This window comes from Narcine bancroftii, chromosome 10, assembly GCF_036971445.1.
Source record: "Narcine bancroftii isolate sNarBan1 chromosome 10, sNarBan1.hap1, whole genome shotgun sequence".
NCBI classification, from domain to species: Eukaryota; Metazoa; Chordata; class Chondrichthyes; order Torpediniformes; family Narcinidae; genus Narcine; species Narcine bancroftii.
The window spans coordinates 39,493,973-39,521,387 of record NC_091478.1 but is presented as its reverse complement, the minus strand read 5'-3'; the positions used below and the strand labels follow the sequence as shown (position 1 = coordinate 39,521,387).

At 42.6% G+C, this 27,415-nt stretch overlaps 1 protein-coding gene across 2 annotated transcripts in view; it reads right to left on the bottom strand.

Moving 5' to 3' along the window:
• The window catches only part of LOC138744475 (protein bicaudal C homolog 1-like), a 284,405-nt gene that overhangs the window by 180,863 nt on the left and 76,127 nt on the right, over positions 1-27,415 (bottom strand). For both annotated transcript variants that reach the window (XM_069900687.1, XM_069900689.1), the window contains exon 2: positions 20,193-20,239. In XM_069900687.1, the coding sequence (XP_069756788.1) occupies positions 20,193-20,239 (47 nt within the window). The remainder of the gene's footprint in view (positions 1-20,192; positions 20,240-27,415) is intronic.

Below are 27,415 nucleotides of genomic sequence, written 5' to 3'. Positions count from 1 at the left end.
TGGCACATTCCAAGCTGCAGAAGTACGTGCTGAGGGGGCACATTGAGGCTTGTTGCAGCCAACACAAGGACACCATGGGGTAGGACCACAGTCTAGAGTCCATCTGTTACCGGGCATTGAGGGTCCGACCAAGAGGAAGCCCCTCAATAACAGAAGGGGTAGTAACAACAAGGTGCTGCAGTGGTGCAATGGTGTAAATAGAAATTAACGTAATAATATAAAGTGATGGAAATCTATGGATACAAAAATGAAGGGTGGGAATAGACTCTGAACAGTTTCCTTTTGGTAAATAACTTACAGTGAATAAAGTCTAGTTTTGGAAGAAGTCCTCGGTCTTGAGGACGTTAATTTTAAGGCCCATTGACGTGATCTTTGAGCTCAGACTGTGACTCGACATCTGAGGTTTTGGAACTTAATTTGAACAGTTTCCTGTTAATTGTGAAGATTAAATTCCACTCCCTTTGGAACTTCAGAATCATGGAGTTGCATAGCATTGAAAGGCCCTTCAGCCCATAGAACTATGCTGACCATTGTGGCATTCTAACCACAATGCTTCGATTAATTCTATAAGCCTTTATGTCCTCCTTATTCTAGTACCTGTCAAGATGCCTCTTAAATGTTACTGTTCCTGCTTCCGCCACCTCCTCTGGCAGCTCATTCCAGATAACTACAACACTGTGTGAAAAATATACCTCTTTAATTCCCTCTTCTCACCTTAAACTTACATCCCTACTATAGGAACATAGGAAGTAGGAACAGGAGTAGGCCAAAAATGGCCCATCGAGCCTGCTCCGCCATTCAATACGATCATGGCTGATCTAATTTATGACCTAACTCCACCTACCTGCCTTCTCCCCAAATCCCCTAATTCCTCTATCATGTAAAAATTTATCTAACTGAATTTTAAATATGTTTAATGAGGCAGCCTCAACCCCTTCCCTGGTTAGAGAATTCCAAACATTCACAACTCTCTGGGAAAAACTATTTTTCCTCATCTCTGTCCTAAATCTACTCCCCCGAATCTTGAGACTGTGTCCTCTAGTTTTAGTTTCCCTGGCCAGCTCAAAAAAACCTTCCTACATCTATCCTATCCATACCCTTCATAATCCTATATGTTTCTATAAAATCTCCTCTCATTCTTCTGAACTCGAGCGAATACAATCCTAGATGATTTAATCTTTCATCATAAGTCAACCCTTTCATCCTAGGGATCAACCTAGTAAACCTCCTCTGGACCGTCTCCAAAGCCAGTATATCCTTCCACAAATATGGAGACCAGAACTGGACACAGTACTCCAGGTGCGGTCTCACCAGTACCTTATACAGTTGCAACATTACCTCCCTGCTTCTGAATTCAATTCCTCTAGCGATGAAGGCCAACATTCCATTTGCCTTCTTAATAACCTGCTGCACCTGCAACCTAACTTTTTGTGATTCATGCACAAGCACTCCCAAGTCCCTCTGCACAACAGCATGCTGTAGTTTTTCACCCTTTAAATAATATTCAGCTCTTTTATTTTTCTTTCCAAAGTGGATAACCTCACACTTACTAATATTGTACTCCATCTGCCAGACCTTTGCCCACTCATCCAGCTTAACTATATTCCTCTGCAGACTTTCCACATCCTCATTACAATTTGCTCTTCCACTCAATTTGGTGTCATCCGCAAACTTGGCTACACCATATTTTGTTCCCTCCTCCAAGTCATCAATGAACAGTTGTGGGCCTAACACTGACCCCTGTGGCACCCTACTGCCAACCTGAAAAACTCCCATTTATCCCGACTCTCTGCCTCCTGTCAGACATCCAATTTTCAATCCAGGCCAATATACTTCCCCGGACTCCACTTTCCTGTAACTTACTGATAAGTCTTTTGTGCGGCACCTTATCAAACGCTTTCTGGAAATCCAAATATACAACATCAACCTGTTCCCCTCTATCCACCGCACCCATTATATCCTCAAAGAATCCTAACAAGTTTGTCAAACAAGATCTTCCCTTTCTAAAACCATGCTGCGTCTGCCTGATTAAACCCTTACGTTGCAAAAGTTTTACCATTTCATCTTTAATGATGGCTTCAAGCATTTTTCCAACTACAGACTTCAAGCTAATTGGCCGATAATTTCCAGTCTTCTGCCTACATCCCTTCTTAAAAAGTGGCGTGACATTTGCTGTCTTCCAGTCTGCCGGGAACTGCCCAGAATCCAAGGAATTTTGGTATATGACCACCAATGAATCAAGTATAACTTCTGCCATTTCCTTCAGAACCCTTGGATGCATATCATCAGGACCAGGTGATTTGTCTGGCTTTAGTCCCATTAGTTTCTCCATCACTACTTCCTTTGTAACAACTATTTTATCAAGGCCCTCCCCAACATTCGCATCCTTAACTCCGCACTTGGGCATGCTGGACGTGTCTTCCACCGTGAAGACTGACACAAAATATTTGTTTAATGCCTCGGCCATTTCCTCATTTTTTGCTACCAGTTTTCCTTTCTCATCCTCCAAGGGTCCGATGTTAACTCTGGCCACTCTCTTCCATTTTATATATTTATAAAATTTTTTGCTTTCTGTTTTTATATTTTGGGCCAATTTACTTTCATAAACCTTTTTCCCATTTCTTATTACCCGCTTTGTAACCCCTTGATGTCTCTTAAAGTTTTCCCAATCTTCCAGTTTCCCACTGCTCTTTGCAGCTTTGTACACCTGCGCCTTCAATTTTATACTCTCCTTCATTTCCTTTGTTAACCACGGTTGATTTTTCCCTCCCTTGCTGCCCTTTTTCCTGACCGGAATATATTTTTGTTGAGCATTACAAAATATTTATTTGAAAATCTTCCACTGTTCCTCTCTGGCTATCATATTTTATATAACTCTATCATGTCATTTCCCGGTCTCCTTTGCTTCAGGGAAAACAAACGTCACCTGTCCAATCTCTCCTACTAATTTAGGTCTTCACATCCAGGTAACATTCTTATGAATCCTTTCTCTACCCTCTTCCGCTCAGTCGTGTCCTTACAGTGTGGTGACCAGAAAAGCACACGACACTCCAAGTGCAGCTGAACCAACATTTTGTGCCACCATAACATGATGCCCCATCTCTTATACTCTGTGCCTTGGTTAATGAAGATAAGGATCTCATACATATTCCTCACCTTCCCATGTAACTGTATTCTAATTTCAGGAAACCATGGACATATCCCAAGTTCTCTCTTTTCAACAACATTCCACCCGGCCCAGCTATCGGCAGGTCCTGCCCCGATTCAGACTTCTCTGATTTAAATTCCAACTGTCATTCCTCTGCCCAGTTACCCAATTGATTTAGATTGTGTTGCAACCCAGAGCCTCTTCTTCACTCTCTATTACAACACTTATTTTGGTGTCATTTGCCAACCTGCAAATGATCCTTTCTACATTCGCACGTGATTAACAGAAGACTCAGTGCCGATCCCAGCAGCTCACCTCTTTATCGGAAGTGACATACACACTGCGACAGGTGATTAGAAAAGGGTTGAGATGAAGGAAAAGACTTGTTTGACAAGCTTTCACTGTGAATAGATCTGTAGTTGCCCATTCAGAGCCAGCCCTCCAGCGCTTGACGTCCTGTTTCGCGGAAACTGCCAAAATGTTTGGCCTGGAAGTCAGCCTGAAGAAAACTGAGGTCCTCCATCAGCCAGCTCCCCACCATGACTACCAGCCCCCCCACATGTCCATCGGGCACACAGAACTCAAAACGGTCAACCAGTTTACCTATCTCGGCTGCACCATTTCATCAGATGCAAGGATCGACAACGAGATAGACAACAGACTCGCCAAGGCAAATAGCGCCTTTGGAAGACTACACAGAGTCTGGAAAAACAACCAACTGAAAAACCTCACAAAGATTAGTGTATACAGAGCCGTTGTCATACCCACACTCCTGTACGGCTCCGAATCATGGGTCCTCTACCGGCATCACCTACGGCTCCTAGAACGCTTCCACCAGCGTTGTCTCTGCTCCATCCTCAACATTCATTGAAGCGACTTCATCCCTAACGTTGAAGTACTCGAGATGGCAGAGACCGACAGCATCGAATCCACGCTGCTGAAGATCCAACTGCGCTGGGTAAGTCATGTCTCCAGAATGGAGGACCATCGCCTTCCCAAGGTCGTGTTATATGGCGAGCTCTCCACTGGCCACCGTGACATAGGTGCACCAAAGAAGAGGTACAAGGACTGCCTAAAGAAATCTCTTGGAGCCTGCCACATTGACCACCACCAGTGGGCTGATATCGCCTCCAACCGTGCATTTTGGCGCCTCACAGTTTGGCGGGCAGCAACCTCCTTTGAGAAGTCCGCAGAGCCCACCTCACTGACAAAAGACAAAGGAGGAAAAACCCAACACCCAACCCCAACCAACCAATTTTCCCTTGCAACTGCTGCAACCGTGTCTGCCTGACCCGCATCGGACGTCAGCCACAAACGAGCCTGCAGCTGACGTGGACTTTTTACCCCCTCCATAAATCTTCGTCCGCGAAGCCAAGCCAAGAAAAAAAAAGGCCTGCTGACTGGTAGAATGGATTTCATGCCATTGTGAAGCAAATGCAGAATGGAGATGATCTTGTGAGAGCAGATGACCTCGAGAAGAGGACGATAATCAAAGATTTTAGAGAGATTAGAGAAGGTCGTGTATCGTTACCCTCCATTACTAGTTTGTTCTTACACATTAACTTTACTAGGTTGCATAGAGAAAAAGCAAGAAACAGCCCATCATATAATGAAACAGACAATCCAGCAGTTGAATTGCAATCATAGGAATGGTGACATGGACAGAAGAGAGAGGGAATGGTGGAAGGGTAACGGCGACATGGACAGAAGAGAGAGGGAATGGTGGAAGGGTAATGGCGACATGGACAGAAGAGAGAGGGAATAGTGGAAGGGTAACGGCGACATGGACAGAAGAGAGAGGGAATGGTGGAAGGGTAATGGCGACATGGACAGAAGAGAGAGGGAATAGTGGAAGGGTAACGGCGACATGGACAGAAGAGAGAGGGAATGGTGGAAGGGTCACAGAGGCATGAACAGAGAGAAGAAATGGTGGGATGATCACAGGGACATGAACAGAGAGAGGGACGGGTGGGAGGATCAGTGGGACAGAGAGAGTGAAGGGTGGGAGGGTCAATGGGACAGAGAGAGGGAAGGGTGGGAGGGTCAGTGGGCCAGAGAGTGGGAAGGGTGTGAGCGTAACAGACAGAGAAGGAATGATGAAGGGGTCATGGGGATACAGAGAGAGATCAGTGGGGGGTGGGGGGGTGCCACAAACAGCGAGAGGGATCAGTGGAGGGTCATTGGGACACAGATAGAGGGCTCTGTGGGTCACAGAGAGACAGAAGGAATGGTGTGACAGTCACCGGGCACAGTCTCTACATTCCGCACACAGTGGTGGCAAAGCATACTGTTTACAGGCATTTCCTAATCTTTCTGAGTTAATGTTGTTCTAGTTCATAAATGGTAAAATAAACAAGACCCTCATATGTAGTATGCCTGCCAATGTCATAGGGTGTTCCAGTGAAGAAGCTGGGATTTTCCAGGATAAGTCAACAGCACTGGGGTAAAAAAAAAAAGCATCAATGTTTTTTTTAAAAAAAGTTTCTACCTAAATTACCCAAATATTAATAAAGTTTGTAGGTATACTGTATAATCAGACACCACCCTATCAACCTCTAACTCTGCTGATGAGTTGTAACCTTTACAGGGAACCAATAAACGACCAATCTACAAGACTTAGGCAAATATCCTCAACAGATCAACACGGCCCTGATCACTGAGAAGATCAAGTATCCATACAAGTTCTCTTCCATGCCTGTTGTTAAAATACATTACCAATCTTTCTTTGTAAATGGATCCAAGTCTTGAAACTTACCACCTAACTGCACAGACAAGCATTTAAGGAATCTCACCACCACCCCTCTTAAGGGCATGCAGAGACAGGAGATTAACATTGGCCTGGCTAATGACACATCCCATGATGGAACAATAAAAAGACAAAGCTTGCATTTTTCTCCCTCTGCCATTTTGGGTTTCTTTCCTTGTTCACCTCCCCAAGTTGTATCTCTCCCTCCCCACAGTTTACGTCACTCCCTCTCCCTGACCATACCATTTTGTTTCACTCTCAGTCGGTTTGCAAATTTTTCTCTCCACTTGGTTCTGTCTTAGAATGGAGGCAATTCTCAGCAGTCACAAAACCAATGATCCTCGCAATGGGTAAGAAGCAGTGCACGGCTCACTTTGGTTGCAGGACACAACAGCTGGAGAACTGCACCTGCCTGAGCTACCTATAAGAACTAGTTTTTGGGAGACCAATCACCCATTCTGGGAGATCCTTGCTGAAAGCACCATGTTTCGGAATCCCACTTCTTACAGTTATATTGGCCAATATAACTGGGACTGACTTTAGTGAACTTCCATAATAGAAGTAGGAAAAGCCCTGCCTAACCATTCTGATGAAAGGTATTTGAACTGGATTGATGACTCTCTTTCTCTCTCCACAGATGCTGCCTGACCTGCAGAATACTGCCCACATTTTGTTTTCATCTTAAATAAGAAAATATATTTGATTTATAGCCATCTGTTTTAAACTTTGAAGCTTTATTTCAAATTTCCAATACTGAATATGAGCTCATGACATAATTCAGCTCAGAAAGTTTCTTTTTAAAATCACTCACCAAGCCCTGGATAAGTGCATTAGAATTCTAACAGCCATATTTGTTCTGCATCGAATGCAGTCACTGCACAGACTGGAAACTAGCTCAAAAGATCAGTAACATTTCAACGCTCAATGCAATATTTTTAAAGACCACATGCTGATGAAAAATGATAGAATGCACATTTTCAGGGTCACTAGCCCCAAAATATTCCAAAACATCCAATTCTATACAAGTCATTCAGAATTGAATGACTAAATTCATAACAAAAATTCATTCAGGCTCAAAACAGAAAATTGTATTTTATGCCTTTGCAGGCTTTTTGAATTAACGGTCGGACTATCCAGCCTGGAGGAATGTATGAAGGCTCAGTAGGTGAATAACATGGTACCGGGGCATAGAGGACATGCCATCCAAGAGTTACTTGGACGACGTTCGCGCCTTTACAATGCTGAACTTTGACCTCTTGCTTTACCAATCCCAATAACATTCTGAAGTCAGATATTTACTCTAGAGTTCCAAAATCAAGTTCAAAGGTTACAACAACATATTGATCTCTAGCCGTCCTGAGGTCCGAACTAATAATTCAAGGAATGACAGCTCAAATCGTATGATGGAAAGTTAAAACGTTGAATTCCTTTTGAAAAGATCAGGCAATAAAATAGCTAGTTCCAAATAAAATGATCTCAAAACTATAGTTTACATTAGTCAACTAGTAGAGGAAAAATTATTGACTATTTTTACATTCCCTTATCAGTTCAGCATCTCTGCGATTTACAGCAAACTCTTCTAATGAGCTCTCGATTGATCCAAATAAGCCATCGAAAGGTATTGGACAAGTACAGAGGGCAAGTTCGGCAGCCAGACTAGCAGTCCAAGACAACAGCTCTCCAGGACCATAATCAATTGGCAATGACTGTCCCATAATGCTGCAATTAGGTCTCATTAACACCTTCCTTTTGAAATTTACCACTGGCGATGCTTTCAATCGCGACGAGGTTTAGGATTTGCTTACAGAAAACTTGGACCTAATCATTGAATATTTGCTCAAAATCCTAGAAAAAAATTGATAGATAAAAACAACTCATGGAAAATGGCAAAAAAAAAACCGCACACATATTTATAAATTACAGAACAACTAATATTTTGTGCTCAAAGTTCATTCATCGTATCCCCATTGGGACACCTATCTCAATCACAAGAGAAGTTCGGCTGCAACCGCAAAGTTCAGCGACCAGGCTGGTTCAACTCACGTAAAACAAAGGAATTTTCCCTTAAGAGCTACAAAGATCAAAAATCAAGGATGACTGCAAATATCACATGTGATATATGTGATGACTGGTCCTCTTTGACTAAATCCTATCCATGCACTTCATCAGGTCTTGCTGCTGCTCTTCCACTTCATCTCACATGCTCCCTTTCCCAACTGTGTTTCCCAAACCTTTTGCCAATGCAAACGGTTCTTCTGAACTTATTTTTAGAGACTCTACATATGTTCTTGAAGTTTCATCTTTGCTTCAACAAGAACCTAGTACCAGGGCAATATGTGCGGAAAACATAGCATTTAAAGAGTTACTTAATCAGAACTTTAACAGTCATAGGTTTTATCTTCAACGATTACAAAAAGACTCAATAACTCCTCAAGGCACATATAATTATAAAAGTTGCAAATTCAATATCAAGGGGTGTGGTAGTAGCATGACCATTCATAATCCTGCTCAAGTCTGACACCTCAGCTAATATTGAAGAAAAAGGTTTCTGCTGTCTCCAGTTCTCTGACATCATATCTGAAGTGTGATGTCCAAATTGAATCTAATGCTCAACGGTTTACAATAATTTTTCGAAGTTTAATACAACTCTATCATTCTGTACATGTGTAAAGGAAAGCTGCCTCAGGTATGGAGAACAGCAATTAAGTTCATGTACCAATACAGTGGTCTGACCATTGATCTAAAGGTAAGTTTCAATCCAAAATTGGAAATAAGTTAATCTCTCCAAGATCAGTAATTTTAATTTACACTCCATTCATTAACCTCCTTCTAGGGCAGCACGTTAATGCAATGGTGTCTGCATGGGTTTCCTCCGGGTGTTCCACTTCACTCCCACCCTTCAAAACCGAAGTTAATAGGTGTAATTGGGTGGTACAGGCTCATGCGGTGAAAGGCCCTGTTACCGTGCTGTATGCCTAAATTTTTTAAAAATTCTCTATCCTGTCTTAGAGATTGAAACTCAAGAACACTGAGCGACCAATCCTGTCCCTCTCACAACAGAGTCTCTGTAAGGCCGACATCATAATTCTAAATGCAGATCCAGGTTCAAAGTTTATATGCTTTTCTAATAATGCTCCCTGCATTAAAATGAACATACCTCAGCCCATCAGTCTCACTGTGCTCATTCACCCGTTCCCTCCTGCCTTTCCTTGCAGACTTACCATAACACCTGTCAGCCCTCAATTTGTTTGCCCTGTTGCTCTGGTTACCATCCCTCTGCTTCTCCAGTTTAAACCCTCCCCTTTGGTGTGGGGCGTCTTGTTGTTTTCTATATAATACATAGAGTATACACATATACAGCCACACACATGTATGTGTATATACAAGGACTGCCTAAAGAAATCTCTTGGTGCCTGCCACATTGACCACCGCCAGTGGGCTGATATCGCCTCAAACCGTGCATCTTGGCGCCTCACAGTTTGGCGGGCAGCAACCTCCTTTGAAGAAGACCGCAGAGCCCACCTCACTGACAAAAGGCAAAGGAGGAAAAACCCAACACCCAACCCCAACCAACCAATTTTCCCCTGCAGCCGCTGCAACCGTGTCTGCCTGTCCCGCATCGGACTTGTCAACCACAAACGAGCCTGCAGCTGACGTGGACTTTTACCCCCTCCATAAATCTTCGTCCGCGAAGCCAAGCCAAAGAAGAAAAGAAGAAGATATGTGTGTGTGTGTGTGTATATATATATATATATATATATATATATGTATGTATATACATGTGTATCTATACACAAATATATTATGTATGTGTATACATATCTATATGTATGTATATATGTGTATGAAAGTTTGCAGATAATAGATAAACTAGTAGAGTTATGGACAGTGTAGAGGACTATCAAAGATCTAGACCAGTTATAAATATGGGCAGAGAAATGGCAGATGGAGTTTAATATAAGTGTAAGGTGTTGCAATTTCAGAGGTCAAATGTAAGGGGCAAGTATACAGTCAAAGTCAGGACTCTTAAGAACATTGATTTACAGAGGGATCTTAGGGTTCAGGTCCACAGAACCTTAAAAATAGCCATGCCAGTAAATAAAGAAGGCCCATGACAGGCTTAGATTCATTGAGCAGGGCATTGTGTACAAAAGCAAGGAAGTCGTATTGCAGCTCTCCACAGTGGTTAGGCCACTCTTGGACGATTGTGTGCAATTCCAGTCACCCCCTTTACAAGACGTGTGAGGTCTTTTGAAAGGCTACAGAAGAGGTTTGTCTGGATTGAAGTGTGAGCTATAAGAAGACTTCACTCCATCGAGGGCATCCACACGAGGCAGTATCTAAAAAAGCAGCTTCTATTCTCAAAGGCCATGCCTTTTTCACTCTGCTACCATCGGGGAAAAGGTACAGGAACCTAACGACCAGCACTCAGTGGCACAAGGGCAACTTCTTCCCTGCTGACATCAGATTTCTGAATGATCAATGAACCAAAGACACAGCCTTACTTTTCGTGCTCTATTATTGTTATTAATATTTTATTTTTTATAGTAATGTTGTAAGATGGTTATAATATGAATGTTTCCACTATGACGCTGCCACAAAACCCTGAATTTCATGACCAGTAAGTCCTGATTCTGATTCTGAACAAATTTGGGTGGCTTTCTCTGGAGCATCAGAACCTAAAGAGGCAATCTGATAGAAGGTTACAAATTATGAGAGGCATTGATAGGGAGAGTGGTCAGATGCAAGTAAGGGGTGGGGTGGGGTGTGGGGGTGGGGAAAGTTTAAGATTCAAGAGTGATGGGTGCCTGGAATGTGCTGTCAGGGGTAGTAATGGAAGCAGATCCTATAGTAGCATTTAAGAGGCTTCTCCAAAGACACATGAATATGCAGGGTACAGAGGATGGGAGTTTACTTTAGCTTGGACACCATGCTCAATGGGGAGTCAAAGGCCTGTTCCTGTTCAATGGCATTTAATTTTTGCCACAGCGCAAAAATGGAACAGGTAGGTGCTTTGACTGAACTCCATGGCATGAGGCTACATACTTACTATTCTATTTTGTGGAACACTTACTCCTGTGACAGGGAGCAAATCATAGGTTATAGCGGTGGTGTTAAACCTTTTTCTTTCCACTCACATAGGACTTTAAGTAATCCCTATGCCATCAGTGCTCGGTGATTAGTAAGGGATTGATTAAGCTGGGATGTGAGTGGGAAGGGAAGGTTGAGAACCACTGCTTGAGTCCCAATTATTACTGAAATACTTTGCTTGAGAAAAATAGTCACTGGCCCATTTCCTTTGGAGTTATGAAACCGTGCACGTAACGAGTCAATTAAGGATGATTAAAACAGTGGTTTGCAAACTTTTTCTTTCTACCCACATACTAATCACAGGGCTCCTATGGCATTAAAATAGTATATGAGTGGAAAGAAAAGGTTTGAAAACCACTGGGTTATAGCACTCACTGTTTCGTGAACAAGAGCAGATGTTCATGTTTTACATATTTGATTCTTTGAATGCAGCAAATGAACTAATATCACATTTGGAGTGTTGCTCGTTTGGTAAATGGACAGGATACCTGACCTAATCAAGGGTTAGATCGAATCTGGGGAGAAAAATACCCACAGGGTGGCTGGAATCTGTATGCATTGCCTGATGAGGTGATGGAGGTCACGGTATTTAAAGAATTGCGTGGATGAGTTCTTGACAGCCAAGGCAAGAAAGTTCTGGAGTAAGCCCCAGCAAATGGAATTAGTGTAAATAGGTATTTGATGGTTGGCATGGATGTGATGGGCTGAATGGACTGTTTCTGTACTACATAACTTTGTGACTATGAATCTCATGTTCAAATGTTACTGGGATGGATAGCCAAGCTACATTATAGAGTAAGCAACATTAAACAGGTCCTTCAGCCCAGCCTTCCCATGCTCACCAAGTTGGCATTCTGAGCTAGTGTAATTTGTTGGCATTTGATCAATATCGTACTAAGCCTTTCTTATCCAAAAATCTGTTTCAATTATCGTTTAATGTTCTCACCTGTTTGTTTCCCGCGTATTAATAAAAGTTACGTGTGATTGGTAACACTGGTGTTCAGACTCATCTCTCTGCAAACCGAACCTGATACTCTTTCCAACACCACAGACAGCTGCAGAAGAGGCATCACCAGAGAAGATACTCAGCCCCTTCAAGTAGTTATTGCATGCAAGGGATATGCAAAAAAGTATTAAACATGACCACTTTAATATACATACCATTACCATGTCCCAAATATTATGGTGCCCTGAAATGAGGGAACTCTGTATTAAAAAGTGCTGTAATTTCTACATAGTCAAACCAAACTTCTCATAAATACCCTTTAATAAAATTTAGAATATGCTCCTTGGTGATTACAAAGTTAAAACTGTGGAGCACAGGGATAAATAAAGGAAAAATTGTGTCTTTGTCCCAAACATTATGGAGGGCACTGCAGAGACTAATCTACTTTTTGATTCCTCCTACCAAAGTATAATTGCTCACACTTTGCCAATTAAACATCTCTTGCCAAGTTTTTACTCATTCACTCAACCTTTTCATAATCCTGTTGCAGTCCCCAATATCTTCACCGCACCTTGACTTAACTCCAGCGATCCAGTGCACCTTGCATTCTGCCCAATCCTCCATCAGTATTATAGATAGCAAATGATTGAGAGCCAACAGCTGGTCAGAGCGCCACTGGTTTACATCCCAGATTGAAAAGGTATGTTAATTCCAATTACTTTGGCTGTCTGAAATAATTGATCTACAATCCACCTTCTCCATCACTACGAGTTCTGCTTTAGGCTTTTATTTGGTACTGTGTCAAATTACACTGCAAATCCAACTGCATTATATCTAAAGGTTCCTCTCCATTGATTCTACTTCTTATATCCGTGACCTCTAGCAAATTTGTCAAACATGATACTGTATATCTTTCATTGAACTTGCTTTGATTGCATGAAGCTTTCCTAAATGACTAGCTATTTCTTTCTTGATTATGGGCATCAGCACCTTAACAACAACACACTAACCATATAGCCATTTACAGCACAGAAACAGGCCAGTTCGGCCCTACTAGTCCATGCTGAACATCTTCTACCACCCAGTCCCACTAATCTGCATTCAGCCCATAACCCTCCACACCTATCCTGTCCATATATCTATCCAACATTTCCTTGAATATTACCATCGATCTCACTTCTTCCCCTTATACTTTTGAATACCTCTATCAAATCACCCCTCAACCTTCTATGCTCCAGGGACAGATTGATACTTTTTTTTCCCCTCCCTTTTTGGATATTTGCAGTTTTCTAATCTGTTGGCATCTACCCTCACTAACTTGTTAGTGTCTCATTGCTGGTTCTTATAAAATTTCCATTTTCTTTTCTACCTCCCAGTGGTTCTCAACCTTTTTCTTTCCACTTACATACCACGTTAAGTAATCCCTATGATATCAGTGCTCTGTGATTAGTCAGTGATTGCTTAATGTGGTATGTGGGTGGAAAGAAAAAGTTTGAAAACCACGGTTTTAATTGTACCTAATTGACTCGTTATGTGCATCGTTTCTTAACTCCAAAGGAAATGGCCCAATGACAACTTTTCTCAAGCAAAATATTTCAGTAACTATTGGGACTAGAGCAGTGGATCTCAACATTTCCCACCCACATACCTCCTTAAGGAATCGCTGACTAATCACAGAGCATCGATGGGATTGGGATTGGGATTGGGATTGGGATTGGGATTACTTGAAGTGGTATGTGAGTGGAGAGAAGAGAGAGGGGGGAGGGTGAAAGGAGGGAGGGAGAGAGCAAACCCGGACACTTCGTGGCTGGAAACTGGAAACAGGCACTTTTCCTTTCCCTTCTGTGTTTTGTTTCTTCCAGCTTATCTAAGCCTCTACGTTTTAAAATTTTTTTTTCCTCACCTGTCAGGAACATCTCAGTGCCCCCGGGTAACCAACCCCTCTTCCTCCAGCGGTCTACACATTTTCGGAGCATTTTTTGTTTTTCCAATGCCGCATTACTGGTATTTCGCTCCTCTAATTCCTGATTAATTTCCTTAATAACTTGGTCAAAAGTCTTAGCAGGCAACTGTACAGCCATAGCTGCGGGACCGCTTTCTAATGCCTGTTTTAATTTAGGTTTTTGTCCGTTTAGGGGATCTATGTCAACGAAAATTGCTTTTAAAAATTTCTCCTTGCAAGCTGGATGACTAATATCTTTTAAAAGAACAGTCTCTAAGTCTTGTCCTCCAATTGACTTCAGACTGTCCTGTATACTCTGATTGCTCGTTTTCCACTCTCTGTTTTCCCAAAGGGGTCTGAAAGTTAAATTACAACTAGAAAACCAAATATTTGGGCTATACTTTTGTCCTGTTTCCCTGTACCAATCTATGAATTTACGTAACTTTATCTCCTTGGTGATGTTGGGAATACCCTCATTTAACTTATCAAAAGTATTTCGAATAAACTGGGTGTCTCTTAGGAGTTTGTCAACTTTTTCATTAATATCTCCTACCTGATCCGGACACAGCTGTCGCAGCCTTCTGTCGTCGTTCTTGTTCACCAGGCAGGCGTCCCTGAGTACTTTTTTTGTTGTCTCAAGGTCTCTAGTGTCTGCTGTGGTATTCCACCACGGCGAATTGGGGAAATAAATTCTTAACTTCTCAAGTGTACAGACATTATCATACCTACCGGACATTTATAAGTCAGTCTCTCAGATACAATTGAGGCCAATAAGCCTGAACCTTTGTTTTCTTTCAAAGCCCAACCTTCACGTGGGAGATTTCTCCTCTTAATAACCAGTTTAGGGCAGAAAACTCAGGTCCTCAATTGTTTATAGACCACCTTCTCACTCTATTGGACTTTGCAACGACACAATAAAGACTTTTAAACTCTAGTAGTTTCTTGCGAAGCACTTAATAAATGTCATTCAAACACCTTAAGGACTTTTATCTTGTCTGTAATCACTTACGTGTTACAATCCTGGCATGCGACCTTCAATTGTGGTCGTCTAATTTGTCCGATCTCCAGTTCTTACTGACAATCATAAAGATTTTAAAAAAAAAGAGAATTTTGTTAAAACAGGCTTCTCTGGACCTTTTTATCAGCCGGCTGAGATGATTGTCAGAAAAAACAGAAACCGTCGTCCAGTGTTCACTCACCCATCACGTCGGGGTCACCAAATTGTTAGGTCTGCATTGTTCATGAATGAGTGAGACAAACACCAGACTGAGTCGAAATCAGGGTTCTTTGTTCTTTATTACCGGATTGTAACACTTGCGACTAACAAAGTTAGTCGGAGAATGCATTCTGCCGTTATCAGCAAAATGGTGATTTTTTATACCCTTGGATACATGTTTAGAACATCATCATATCATTACTTGTCCAATGACTAAAACTGTTGCTATCCTTTCCCTGCTAGCTTCCTGCCTCTCAATCCATCAATGTCTCTCTTATCTTGTAAGTACAAGGATGCATTCTGTTACTCCTTAGTACTGGGTGACTCCTTCTCCGGTCCCATCTCATGATGTTTTACCTAACAGGAGTACAAGGACACCTCCCCTTCTTGTTACTGCCCTGTACAGGGTAACTCCCTACACATTCCCATCTCATGATGTTTTACCTTACAACCACTGCCCTAGCCATTGCCACTTGAGCAGATAAGAAGTTTCTATACACCTCAGAATTCATTTTGCTGCTTCCATCAGCAGATACATCATCAATGAAGATAAATGGGCCGATACCTGTGGCAGCCATATATGCCACCACCATGTTTCACAGATGGGGTGATATGCTCTTTAATTAATGTTGACCTGCTTTGTTAACCGTGGATAGTTCACTTTTCTCCTGGAATCTCGCTTTCTGAATAAATTAAATTTCTACTGAGCTTTCTGAAAGTTGACCACAATCAATTTCATGGTCTTGAGGCTTTCCTTTGACGAGCTCTGCTAAAATGATTCTCTTTGATTGTTAGCTACAATATTTTATTTAACCAGAACCAAGAATTCATTTCAGGGAGCACAGACACATTTACTTCGTATTTAAATCTAAGATGAGCCCAGTCACATTATAACCACACCACCTTTCAGAATTAACCTTCAGGATGCTTTGAACCCAACATAGAGCAATTTTAAATTAAAGTAGCTCCACTTTTAGTGATGTTGACTGAGAGATGACAATTGACTTTCAAACAAGGGATAATTCCCCAATTCTTCTTCTAAACGGTGTTTCATGACCTTTGTTGCCAACTTGAGAAATCGAGAGACCTCAGCTTAATACCACACTGAAAAGACTTACCAATGAGTGCTTCTAACAGTTACTACTGGGGCTCCAGCAATAAGTGTTTGGAGTCAAGGTTCAACCAATCAATTTGGGAGTCAGGAAGCATGAACACTCCGACTAAGGCATAACTGCCATTCAAAAGGAAGGGAAAAGGCAAGGGGCAGTATTTATGCATTATTGTACCCTGTTTAATTTAATATAAAAGATATAACAGGGTTACAGACCCTTCTGGCCCACATCACCCAAATACACCCTGTAAGTCTTAGGAACATGGTAGGTAATTGGAGCAATGGGAAGAGAGTATAGGCTTCTTACAAACAAGATTCCAACCCAGGTCACTGGCACTATTACTGTATAGCGCTGTGCTAACCACTACACTAACTGTGGTTTTGCTTTTTATTTCTTCCCAAAATGTGACCATTGGCCCTTATGTCTACATCATGAGGGTCATGTAACTGCATGATTTGAAGGCCTCTTCTGGGAACAGTTAATGTTAGCCCAGGGCTGGTTTGGCACATGTGGATGAGGTGGGTAAGACCAGCAGATTTCCTTGTCTGGAGGACTTCAGTTTATCAGCTGGATTTTTGTAACCATCAAACTGTCTCACAGTATCTACTGAAAAATGAAATAAATTATTCCAATGGCAACAATCAACCCCAAACGTCAGAACGGCACTATCACATACAATACCATTAGTTTTAACACAACGCCCTTGGCGCAAAGGACAAGTCAGGCAGCTGGCCCAAAATCAGAGGATTTCTGCAAACCGATTAACAGCCCAAGGCCTCATTATTCTGTGTGTAGGATCTAAAATAAAGCTTCATCCAAGAAGAGCAAACCTTTTTAGTGGTGAAAAAAATGCTAACACCCTGCATTTCTTCAACTCAGACAGTGAATTGTGCCTCCATCAGCTACTTGAAAGTTAATTCAGCACGAGCTGGTCACCTGCTCATTCCCTGTGGACATGCTAACATTTCATTTTTAAATACATATCCTATTCCATTTTGAAAGTTATTATTGGATCGGTTTCCACTGTCCTTTCAAGGCACTATGTTCCAGGCCATAACTTGCACAAAAACACGTCTCCTCAGCTTCGCCTGGTGCTTTTGCAGTTGCTTTAGATCTGGGTTCTCTGGTTACTGACCTTCTTGCCAGTGGAAAAATCTTCTTTTCATTTATTCTATCAAAACAATTCAAGAGTTTGAAACACTCCTTTAAATCTCCCATAACTACTGTAAGGTGATCAATCTCTTCACATAATCAAGCTCCCTCAATGCTGGAACGATTCCTGTAAATGTCCCGTGCCCCACCATTCTAGTGGACAGAATGGTGCTGATGGATTCTGTTACTTCCTTGCAAAAGAATGCAAGAATTACTGTTTTCAAAAATCTTCCTTTCCCCAATGATTTCTAAACTTGCTCCTCTGTCCTGCATACTTACTTTTTTTTTGCAAACAGTAATAAATTCCAGAATTAAACTACATCCACATTCACCAATGCATATTTATAGCATCTGTACCCGAAATCTCACAGGCAGCTGAGTTTATACTAAAAGCAGGAAGGCTCCATTTCCCACCCACCACAGAATGGGGAGGAGATTAAATCCAAATCTCCTTCTGCAACAACATAGTTCATCAATAAACTGACTGCATAGCTACTTGACACAGGCCTTGAGAAAGGAGACTGCTGATGGTGGGGTGGGGGGGGGGGGGTCACCAGGAAAAAGTAGTGTAACTTAATGGAAGAGGGATTGGAAGCAAATGTCAAGACAAAGCACAACACAAAAGACATTCGCTCACGGTAGCTGTCCTTGAACTACTGATTTTGCTATCCCAATGAAGAGGATTAAAGTTATCCTTGAAATCTTCACAGTTGACACAAAGCAGATGACAATGTGTGTTATAATGGTAAAACACAGAATAACGTTGACACTGTGGTTAAGTGAAAAAACACACAAATGCTGGAGAAATTCAGCAGGTCAAACAGTGCCTTTCACCTTTGCTACATAAAGGCACTGTTTGACCTGCTGAGTTTCTCCAGCATTTGTGTGTCTTCTCACACGTGTTCTAATGGTAAGGGATTATAGTTACAGAGGAAGGAACCTTTGGTATACAGGTCGTCCCTAACTCTGTTCGCGCAAACAGAGGAACTACTGACATGGTCTTTGCCCTCAGACAGCTCCAAGAAAAGTGCAGAGAACAGAACAAAGGACTCTACATCACCTTTGTTGACCTCACCAAAGCCTTCGACACCGTGAGCAGGAAAGAGCTTTGGCAAATACTAGAGCGCATCGGATGTCCCCCAAAGTTCCTCAACATGGTTATCCAACTGCATGAAAACCAACAAGGTTGGGTCAGATACAGCAATGAGCTCTCAAAACGGCGTGAAGCAAGGCTGCGTCCTCGCACCAACCCTCTTTACTATCTTCTTCAGCATGATGCTGAAACAAGCCATGAAAGACCTCAACAATGAAGATGCTGCTTACATCCGGTACTGCACAAATGGCAGTCTCTTCAATTTGAGGCGCCTGCAAGCTCACACCAAGACACAAGAGCAACTTGTCCGTGAACTACTCTTTGCAGATGATGCCGCTTTAGTTGCCCATTCAGAGCCAGCTCTCCAGCGCATGACGTCCTGTTTTGTGGAAACTGCCAAAATGTTTGTCCTGGAAGTCAGCCTGAAGAAAACTGAGGTCCTCCATCAGCCAGCTCCCCACCATGACTACCAGCCCCCCCACATCTCCATCGGGCACACAGAACTCAAAACGGTCAACCAGTTTACCTACGTCGGCTGCACCATTTCATCTGATGCAAGGATCGACAACGAGATAGACAACAGACTCGCTAAGGCAAATAGCGCCTTTGGAAGACTACACAAAAAAGTCTGGAAAAACAACCACCTGAAGAAACACACAAAGATCAGCGTGTACAGATTCGTTGTCATACCCACACTCCTGTTTGGCTCTGAATCATGGGTCCTCTACCGGCATCACCTACGGCTCCTAGAACGCTTCCATCAGCGCTGTCTCTGCTCCATCCTCAACATTCATTGGAGTGACTTCATCACCAACATCGAAGTACTCGAGCTGGTAGAATCTGCAAGCATCGAATCCACGCTGCTGAAGACCCAACTGCACTGGGAGGGTCACGTCTCCAGAATGGAGGACCATCGCCTTCCCAAGATCGTGTTCTATGGCGAGCTCTCCACTGGCCACCGAGACAGAGGTGCCCCAAAGAGGTACAAGGACTGCTTAAAGAAATCTCTTGGTGCCTGCCACATTGACCACCGCCAGTGGGCTGATCTCGCCTCCAACCTTGCATCTTGGTGCCTCACAGTTCGGCGGGCAGCAACCTTCTTTGAAGAAGACCGCAGAGCCCACCTCATTGACAAAAGACAAAGGAGGAAAAACCCAACATCCAACCCCAACCAACCAATTTTCCCTTGCAACCGCTGCAACCGTGCCTGCTTGTCCCGCATTGGACTTGTCAGTCACCAACGAGCCTGCAGCAGATGTGGACATACCCCTCCATAAATCTTCGTCCGCGAAGCCAAGCCAAAGAGTCCCTAACTTACATTTGGCCGAAAAGTATTTTTCAAATAACAGCCGCATGCGTACATGCGTGGACAACACAAATGCAAAAAGCTCGCCGCAGAAGACAATGAGCAAGAGGAAAAACCCATTTAATGCTGATAGATCCCCTGCTGATGTTTGATTTGGAATTGATAATAAAGGTAATCAACCAATTTTCGACATCTACATGCCATGCTTACATACTTCCGACTCACGTCCACTTCGAGATACATCCGGACGGTCAGAATGGAACACGGTCGTAAGTCGGGGACTGCCAATGTGCACCTTTATACTTTCCACTCACAGTTAACATTGGTCTCATCAACCTATAAAGTCATCATCTTATGGTGCAACCACCTTCCTAAGTGGTTTTAAATATAATTCACAGTTAATCTTCTTTAAAACATGGGAGTCATCCATTGTACAGTACCTTCTGGAAGAAGTCTTCCCCGCTTTTCCCTTTACCTTCAGCGGCAGCTGTAAAATAAATGGTCAGAGTCAAATATATATGATCATAAATTTTAATCAAACAAATAGCCAAGATGGTTACAAATATTTAACTCTTCAATCTTTTTTTCTTATTGCACAGTTTGTTATACAGTAAAAGTCTGAAAATCCAGACTGCTTGGGGAATGGGTGGGTCCGGGTTTTCAAATTTTCTGGATTTTTAGACAGTACTTTTCAAATTTAAGAAGAGATGAACAGGTAAATGTTGACCATTTAATTAATGACCAAATACAGCCTGCTTCATTTATCAGAACAAGCAGTTTTAATGAAAAGTCAACATGACAAAAACGTAAACATAACATTTTTCAATATTAATAAAAGCACGTAATGCTTGAAATTATGTTTAAAAATGAACACTAAAAGAAAAATACTGTGTACAAATTAAAGCAGAGGTAATGCCATCCCATTAATTATTTATTTTAGTTTATTGACAAAATATTTTCATATCAAATATAAAGCACAGAAAACAAATAAATATTTATTCACTCATTTCCGCAACTTCTGTTGTGTTCGCTGCAGTGCTGTCGATGGAACACTGGCAGTTTCTGGTTGCTTGTTGCTTCTGAGCATCCGTGGCACTTACGCACGCAAAATTAAAACATTCGAGAATTTTAGAAAAGTCCAGATTCTCAGGTGGTCCGGATTTCTGGTCTTCTACTCTATATTGAATGGGTATTCCGCCTGTCTGCAGTGACATTAAAAAACGAACCTTGAACTTTTTTTTCTTTCGTGTTCATTCGGAATCAAATTGAATGCGCTGTATAATATTCTACCAGCCAGCTTCATCCATTCCTCCTACTGTACGCTCCAGCACATTCTCCCACTTGGAGTTCTGTCCAAGTTTACCATGGCACAGTTAGCGCAACACTGTAACATCATCAGCGATTGGTGCCTGGATTCAAATCCTGCGCTGTCTGTAAGGGGTTGGTACATTCTCCCTGTGTCTGTGGGTTTTCCCCCCAGGACCTCCGCTTTCCTCCCACCATTCAAAACGGACCGGGGGTGGGGGGTTGCAGGTTAATTAGGTACAATTGAGCAGCACAGACTCATGGGCCGAACTGGCCTGTTACCAAATGTCTAAAGTACAATGCTCATCCTGGCCCACATACTCACTTGGTCTGCCTGCCGGCTTCAGCTCTCTGCCCTCTCTGAATACATCCTGGCTTGTCCTCCAGATGTGAATATTCACCTTATGAACCCCAAGCAATTCCTGCCCCCAAAACCAAAGTCTCATACTCACTGGCCCACCTGCAGATCTTCATAACCCCCTGCTGTAGTCAGCCTACTAAGTCAAAATGATCATACTGTGATATTAGATCTCTTATACTTGTACGTGACGAGGTCTCTCATGGTCTCGAAGATTGAATCACATGTGATCCTCTCTGAGCTGGCAAATTGGATAGAAAATTAGCTTGGTTACAGAAGGCAGAGAGTAGTGGTGCAGGGGTGTTTCTGACTGAACCAGTGGTGTTCCAGGAGGACGAGTGCTGGGACTTTGGGTTGTTTGTGATTTATAGAAATTATTTGAATGAAACTGTAAATGATTTGACTAGTAAGCTCACAGATGAGATGAAAATTGGTGCTGTTGTGGGCAGTGAGGTAGGTTGCAAAAATGATACAGCATGAAAGAGATCCATTGGAAACTTGGGCACAGAAATGGCAGATGGAGTTTAACATGAGCAAGTGAATCAGGCTGCATTTTGTGGGGTCAAGTGTGAAAGGAAACTAAGAGGATGGACCCTTAGGAGCACAGATGTACAGGAGTAACTTGGGATGCAAGTCCATGGCACCCTGAAAGTGGCAGCGCAAGTAGATGATGAGAGTTTATTGTCATCACATGGCGTGGAATGGGGTGGTAAATGAAGATGTACGGCATGCTTGCCTTTATCATTTGGGAATTAAGTATAAAGTTCAGAAAGTCATGTTGTTGCTTATGAAGCTTTGGTAATGCCACATTTGGAGTATTATGTACATTGCTGGTCAACATATTATAGGGAGAAGGGGGAGGCTTTAGAGGAGATTTACCAGGATTTTGCCTGGATTGGACTGTATTAGCTACAATAATTAGCGCAAAAATAATTGTTTTCTCTGGAGCATCAGAGGCTGAAAGATTATTCGACGGAATACAGAAAATAACGTGTAGGATAGATTGGGTGGAGAGTCAGGATCTTTTGCCCAGAGTCAAAAATGTCAAATATTGGATTAGAGAGCTTTATTTTAAGATGAGAGGGAGAAAGTTTGAAGCAAATGCACAAGGCCACATGAGTTTCTTTTTTTTTTTGCACAGAGTGGTAGATGCCTCAAGCAAGCACATGCGAGGACCAAAAAAGATTTAGAATAGTATTCCTAAACACCAAAAAAAGTTAAAAACAGTGGAGGTCCAAAAAACTTTCTGGATCCATATATACACATCATGAAATTCCCTGAGTGAAGTTCATTAGATGATCAAGGCAGCTAACGGAATGGCAGTCTTTACACCTGAAGGACTGGCGAACAAGGCGGTTATGTTGCATCTCAGCTGTACAAAGTTCAGAAGCCACCAAGGTTACCGTGAGCCATTCTCATTTGAACGATCGGAAGGATGTATTATCACAGAGGAGTGCAGTGATTAATTATTAGGGTGCTTCTTGTACTCTAAGGATTGTACAGCAGCAAAAGATTGTACTAATTAGCATTCAATTCCCCAAATTTAAATTGTAGAAGCAGAGATGATAAGCAGGCACATACTGCTTAATCAGGCACATGAACAGTCAGGGAATAAAGGGCTAGGGAATCATGTGAAAGATGGGGAAATTAGTTTAGCATCAAGGTGGGCTGAGGGGCCTGTCCCTGCACTGCAGGGTTCTATGTTCTAAATGCTGGGGTTCCTCTTATCCATAGTCAGTGTCAGTTAATGTTGATCAATGCTTGGGAAATCTGTTGACTAAACATTGGGTTCTATGAACTCACATAAATGAGTGAATCCCACACAGATCTCCGCAATGTTATTATCGTACCAAATTAATTTAATATATATTCTTGCTTTTTTTTAAACCAAGTACCTGTTCAGCTGCAGTAAGAAAGAAATTCAGTGCACATGTACATTGTACAATGTGTATGACAATAATCATCATCAATACTTTTAAAAAGTGGCAAATGGCTTGTAACGTCTGTTGAACAGCAAATGAAACTCAGATGAAATAGATCTACATCTGGGGAAATGAATACTAATTAGTACAATCTTTTGCTGCTGTTCAATCCTTAGAGTACAAGAAACACCCTAATAATTCATCACTGCACTCCTCTGTGATAATACATCCTTCCGAAGGTACAAATGAGAATGGCTCACAGTAACCTTGGTTGCTTCTGAACTTTGTACAATTGAGGTGCAACGTAACGCATTGTTCACCAGTCCATCAGATGTAAAGATTGCCATTCCGTTAGCTGCTTTGATTACCTTCTGAACTTTGCCAAGGCAGTTTCATGATGTGAGTACATGGATCCAGAACGTCTTTTGGACCTCCACTGTTATGAACTTGTTTAGGAATACTATTTTAGGCTTTTTTGGTCCAAAGTGCATGACCTCACGTTTGCTTATCTGAAATCTATTAGACACATTCTACCCACTCGCCTAATCTATTAATGTCCCTTTACATTCTGAACAGGATGCAATCCGTTACCGCAGAATACCCGAAATTTACAAATGCTGCAGCTGTTGAAAATAAATTATGAAAATGCTGCAAACACTCAGTGGGTCAGATTGCATTCAGGAAAGAGAAACAGTCAACTTTTCAACCCCAACGCCCTACCCTCGCCCTGATCAAGGGTTTCTTGCTCTATTGACCTGTCCTTACCTTGGTGTGATCATATTGCTGTGAGGTCTTGTGTGACATCTCTATGCGTTGATAATAAAAAGAGAAAACATTGGAAAAGCTCAGCAGGTCAGGCCATCGTTTGACAAAGGGTCTACAACCTAAACGCGAGGCTCAGTTTCTCTTCCCACAGATGCTGCCACTGAGTGTCCCCAGCATTTCTTTCTCTTGACTGTGTGCCTCCTGTTATCCTGACCACCTCATCAGCCATATCAATAAAAGGAACTGTGAACCTTAAATTCCATCAGTCCTATCATTTTTTAAAATTTATTAGACATTCAGCATGGTAACAGGTTCTTTCGGCCCACCCAATTACATCCAATTGGCCTACATCCCCCATATATTTTCGAAGGGTGGGAGGAAAGCCATGCAGACACGGGAGGAATGTAAAAACTCCTTACAGACAGTGTCAGATTCTAACCCAGGTCGGCGGTGCTGTCACCGCGTGGTGCCGACCGCTACACTAAACCGTTATCGCCATTATGCTTCAGACTGCCACCCCATACTCACAGTGGGCAAGGGTCCAGATGGCAAAGAAGAATCTCGGAGCAATGGAGAAAATGTGAGAAACTGAACAATTCCACAACCATGGAATAAAGTGAAAATTTATACAAGTAGTAATAACATTCTGAAAATTATGGATCCTGAATAACTGGGCAGCAGGCTGCGCTTTGCTCAGGAATGTTATGGTATAGCAATGAATAGGAAGTGATTTGCCACAATGGAATTCTCCACTTGGATCAAATATCTATTTATCTGAGCACAACTGAACATTTTTGTTGAACATGCTCCCTGAGGTTTACAACAGACCAGATGGCTTGACAATATCAGCCATGGAGAATGTTCGCCCTGGTTTTTCATCAGGATACTGAACAGGAAAAGACCCTCTGCTCTCCCACAGAAGGCCTATTACAGCATAAGTACTTTAAACAGTTTGCAAGAAAACATTCTAGGAGGAGGAAAGAAATTCAGTGTAAAATTTTCACACAAATTTGGAGTGTGCCTTTTACCTTCTTCAGCCTGAAAGTCAAGGATAGTGAGCAAGGAAAACTCAATGGATCACAATACACTGGTCTCCTTCGGCGCCATTAGGAAGGGTTTCCACTTCAGCGTTCTCACTTAGACCTTTAACATGAAAATCCTTTTAAAAGCTTCTGCCTTGGGCCAGAACTCTCTGCCTGTTGGGCAACCACTTTGCAAAAGGAAAAAATCTTGGCTAATCGGGGATAACCTGGTTGCTTAGTGAAGAGGTCAGGTCTGAGAAATATTTCTGGGATTTCAGTGTATTTTGTTAATATGCATCTTGTGAAGATCAGTGTTAACAGACGTTTTACATGGTGAATCAAACTTTTGTGGCAAAAGCTATGTCAGCGGTTCCCTCATGGTCACAATGTTCCAGACTTGGGCTGCATAATTAAAAAGCTGAGAGCCTCGTGACAGTCAGGAGCTGTTCAGAGATGCAAACAACAGGATAGTCTGCCTGGCAAGGCCATGGTGATATATTCTGGGATTTCATCGTGGAAATTACTACATATGCAAAGAGTTTTTTTTTTACCATGCATGGTGTTAAGTTAGCTATGTTACTGAAAGGCCAAACCTTTTGTTAAGTGCTGCCCTTTTATTAATAGTAATAATTACCATTTTCAAAACTTGGTGAAATAGGAGATTCTCGACCAGATGACCTAAAGCTTGGTCAACCATCGATTGGGAGAAACAGTGAAGTAATTCCAGAGCTCAGGGGTCTTGGGATGGTCAACATTAGAGGGATTAAAACAGGAGTCAACCAACAGGCCAGAATTATATGAACACAGTGATCTGTGAGATTACAAAGGTAGGGAAGAGGAGGTTAAAAAAAAAGGATTAAAAGATGATAACTGAGGGAGCTGTCATCAGTAACCTAGCCAATACCATGGGTCCCATTCTGCCTTTCAATGCCATCTGCATGGAGTTTGCATATTCTTCCATGCGCATTTTCCTGGGTGCTCTGTGATTTCCTCACATACCCCCAACAAGCTGGTAGGCAGGTTCAATTAGCAACAGTAAATTATTCCCAAGGGTGGCAGAAGAATTGGTGAAGGGAAGGAGTTGACGGCAGATAATAGGTTACCGGAACATGTGATGGTAGGAGACTAATGGGGCTGCATAAACCTGATGGGCTGAATGACCTCCTGTGCATTTAAAAAAAATGAGAAGTTCATTTATGAGAAAGTGTGTATCAGTCAGTCTCTGGAATAAAGGCACTGACACCAATTCTCTCCTCAAACTTTCTTTCTAGAGAAAGAGACTTCTTTCTTTGGCTTGGCTTCGCGGACGAAGATTTATGGAGGGGGTAAAAGTCCACGTCAGCTGCAGGCTCGATTGTGGCTGACAAGTCCGATGCGGGACAGGCAAACACGGTTGCAGCGGTTGCAGGGGAAAATTGGTTGGTTGGGGTTGGGTGTTGAGTTTTTCCTCCTTTGTCTTTTGTCAGTGAGGTGGGCTCTGCGGTCTTCTTCAAAGGAGGTTGCTGCCCGCTGAACTGTGAGGCGCCAAGATGCACGGTTTGAGGCGATATCAGCCCACTGGCGGTGGTCAATGTGGCAGGCACCAAGAGATTTCTTTAGGCAGTCCTTGTACCTCTTCTTTGGTGCACCTCTGTCACGGTGGCCAGTGGAGAGCTCGCCATATAACATGATCTTGGGAAGGCGATGGTCCTCCATTCTGGAGATGTGACCCACCCAGCGCAGCTGGATCTTCAGCAGCGTGGACTCGATGCTGTCGGCCTCTGCCATCTCGAGTACTTCGATGTTAGGGATGAAGTCGCTCCAATGAATTTTGAGGATGGAGCGGAGACAACGCTGGTGGAAGCGTTCTAGGAGCCGTAGGTGATGCCGGTAGAGGACCCATGATTCGAAGCCGAACAGGAGTGTGGGTATGACAACGGCTCTGTATACGCTAATCTTTGTGAGGTTTTTCAGTCGGTTGTTTTTCCAGACTCTTTTGTGTAGTCTTCCAAAGGCGCTATTTGCCTTGGAGAGTCTGTTGTCTATCTCGTTGTCGATCCTTGCATCTGATGAAATAGTGCAGCCGAGATAGGTAAACTGGTTGACCGTTTTGAGTTTTGTGTGCCCGATGGAGATGTGGGGGCGCTGGTAGTCATGGTGGGGAGCTGGCTGATGGAGGACCTCCGTTTTCTTCAGGCTGACTTCCAGGCCAAACATTTTGGCAGTTTCCGCAAAACAGGACGTCAAGCGCTGAAGAGCTGGCTTTGAATGGGCAACTAAAGCGGCATCGTCTGCAAAGAGTAGTTCACGGA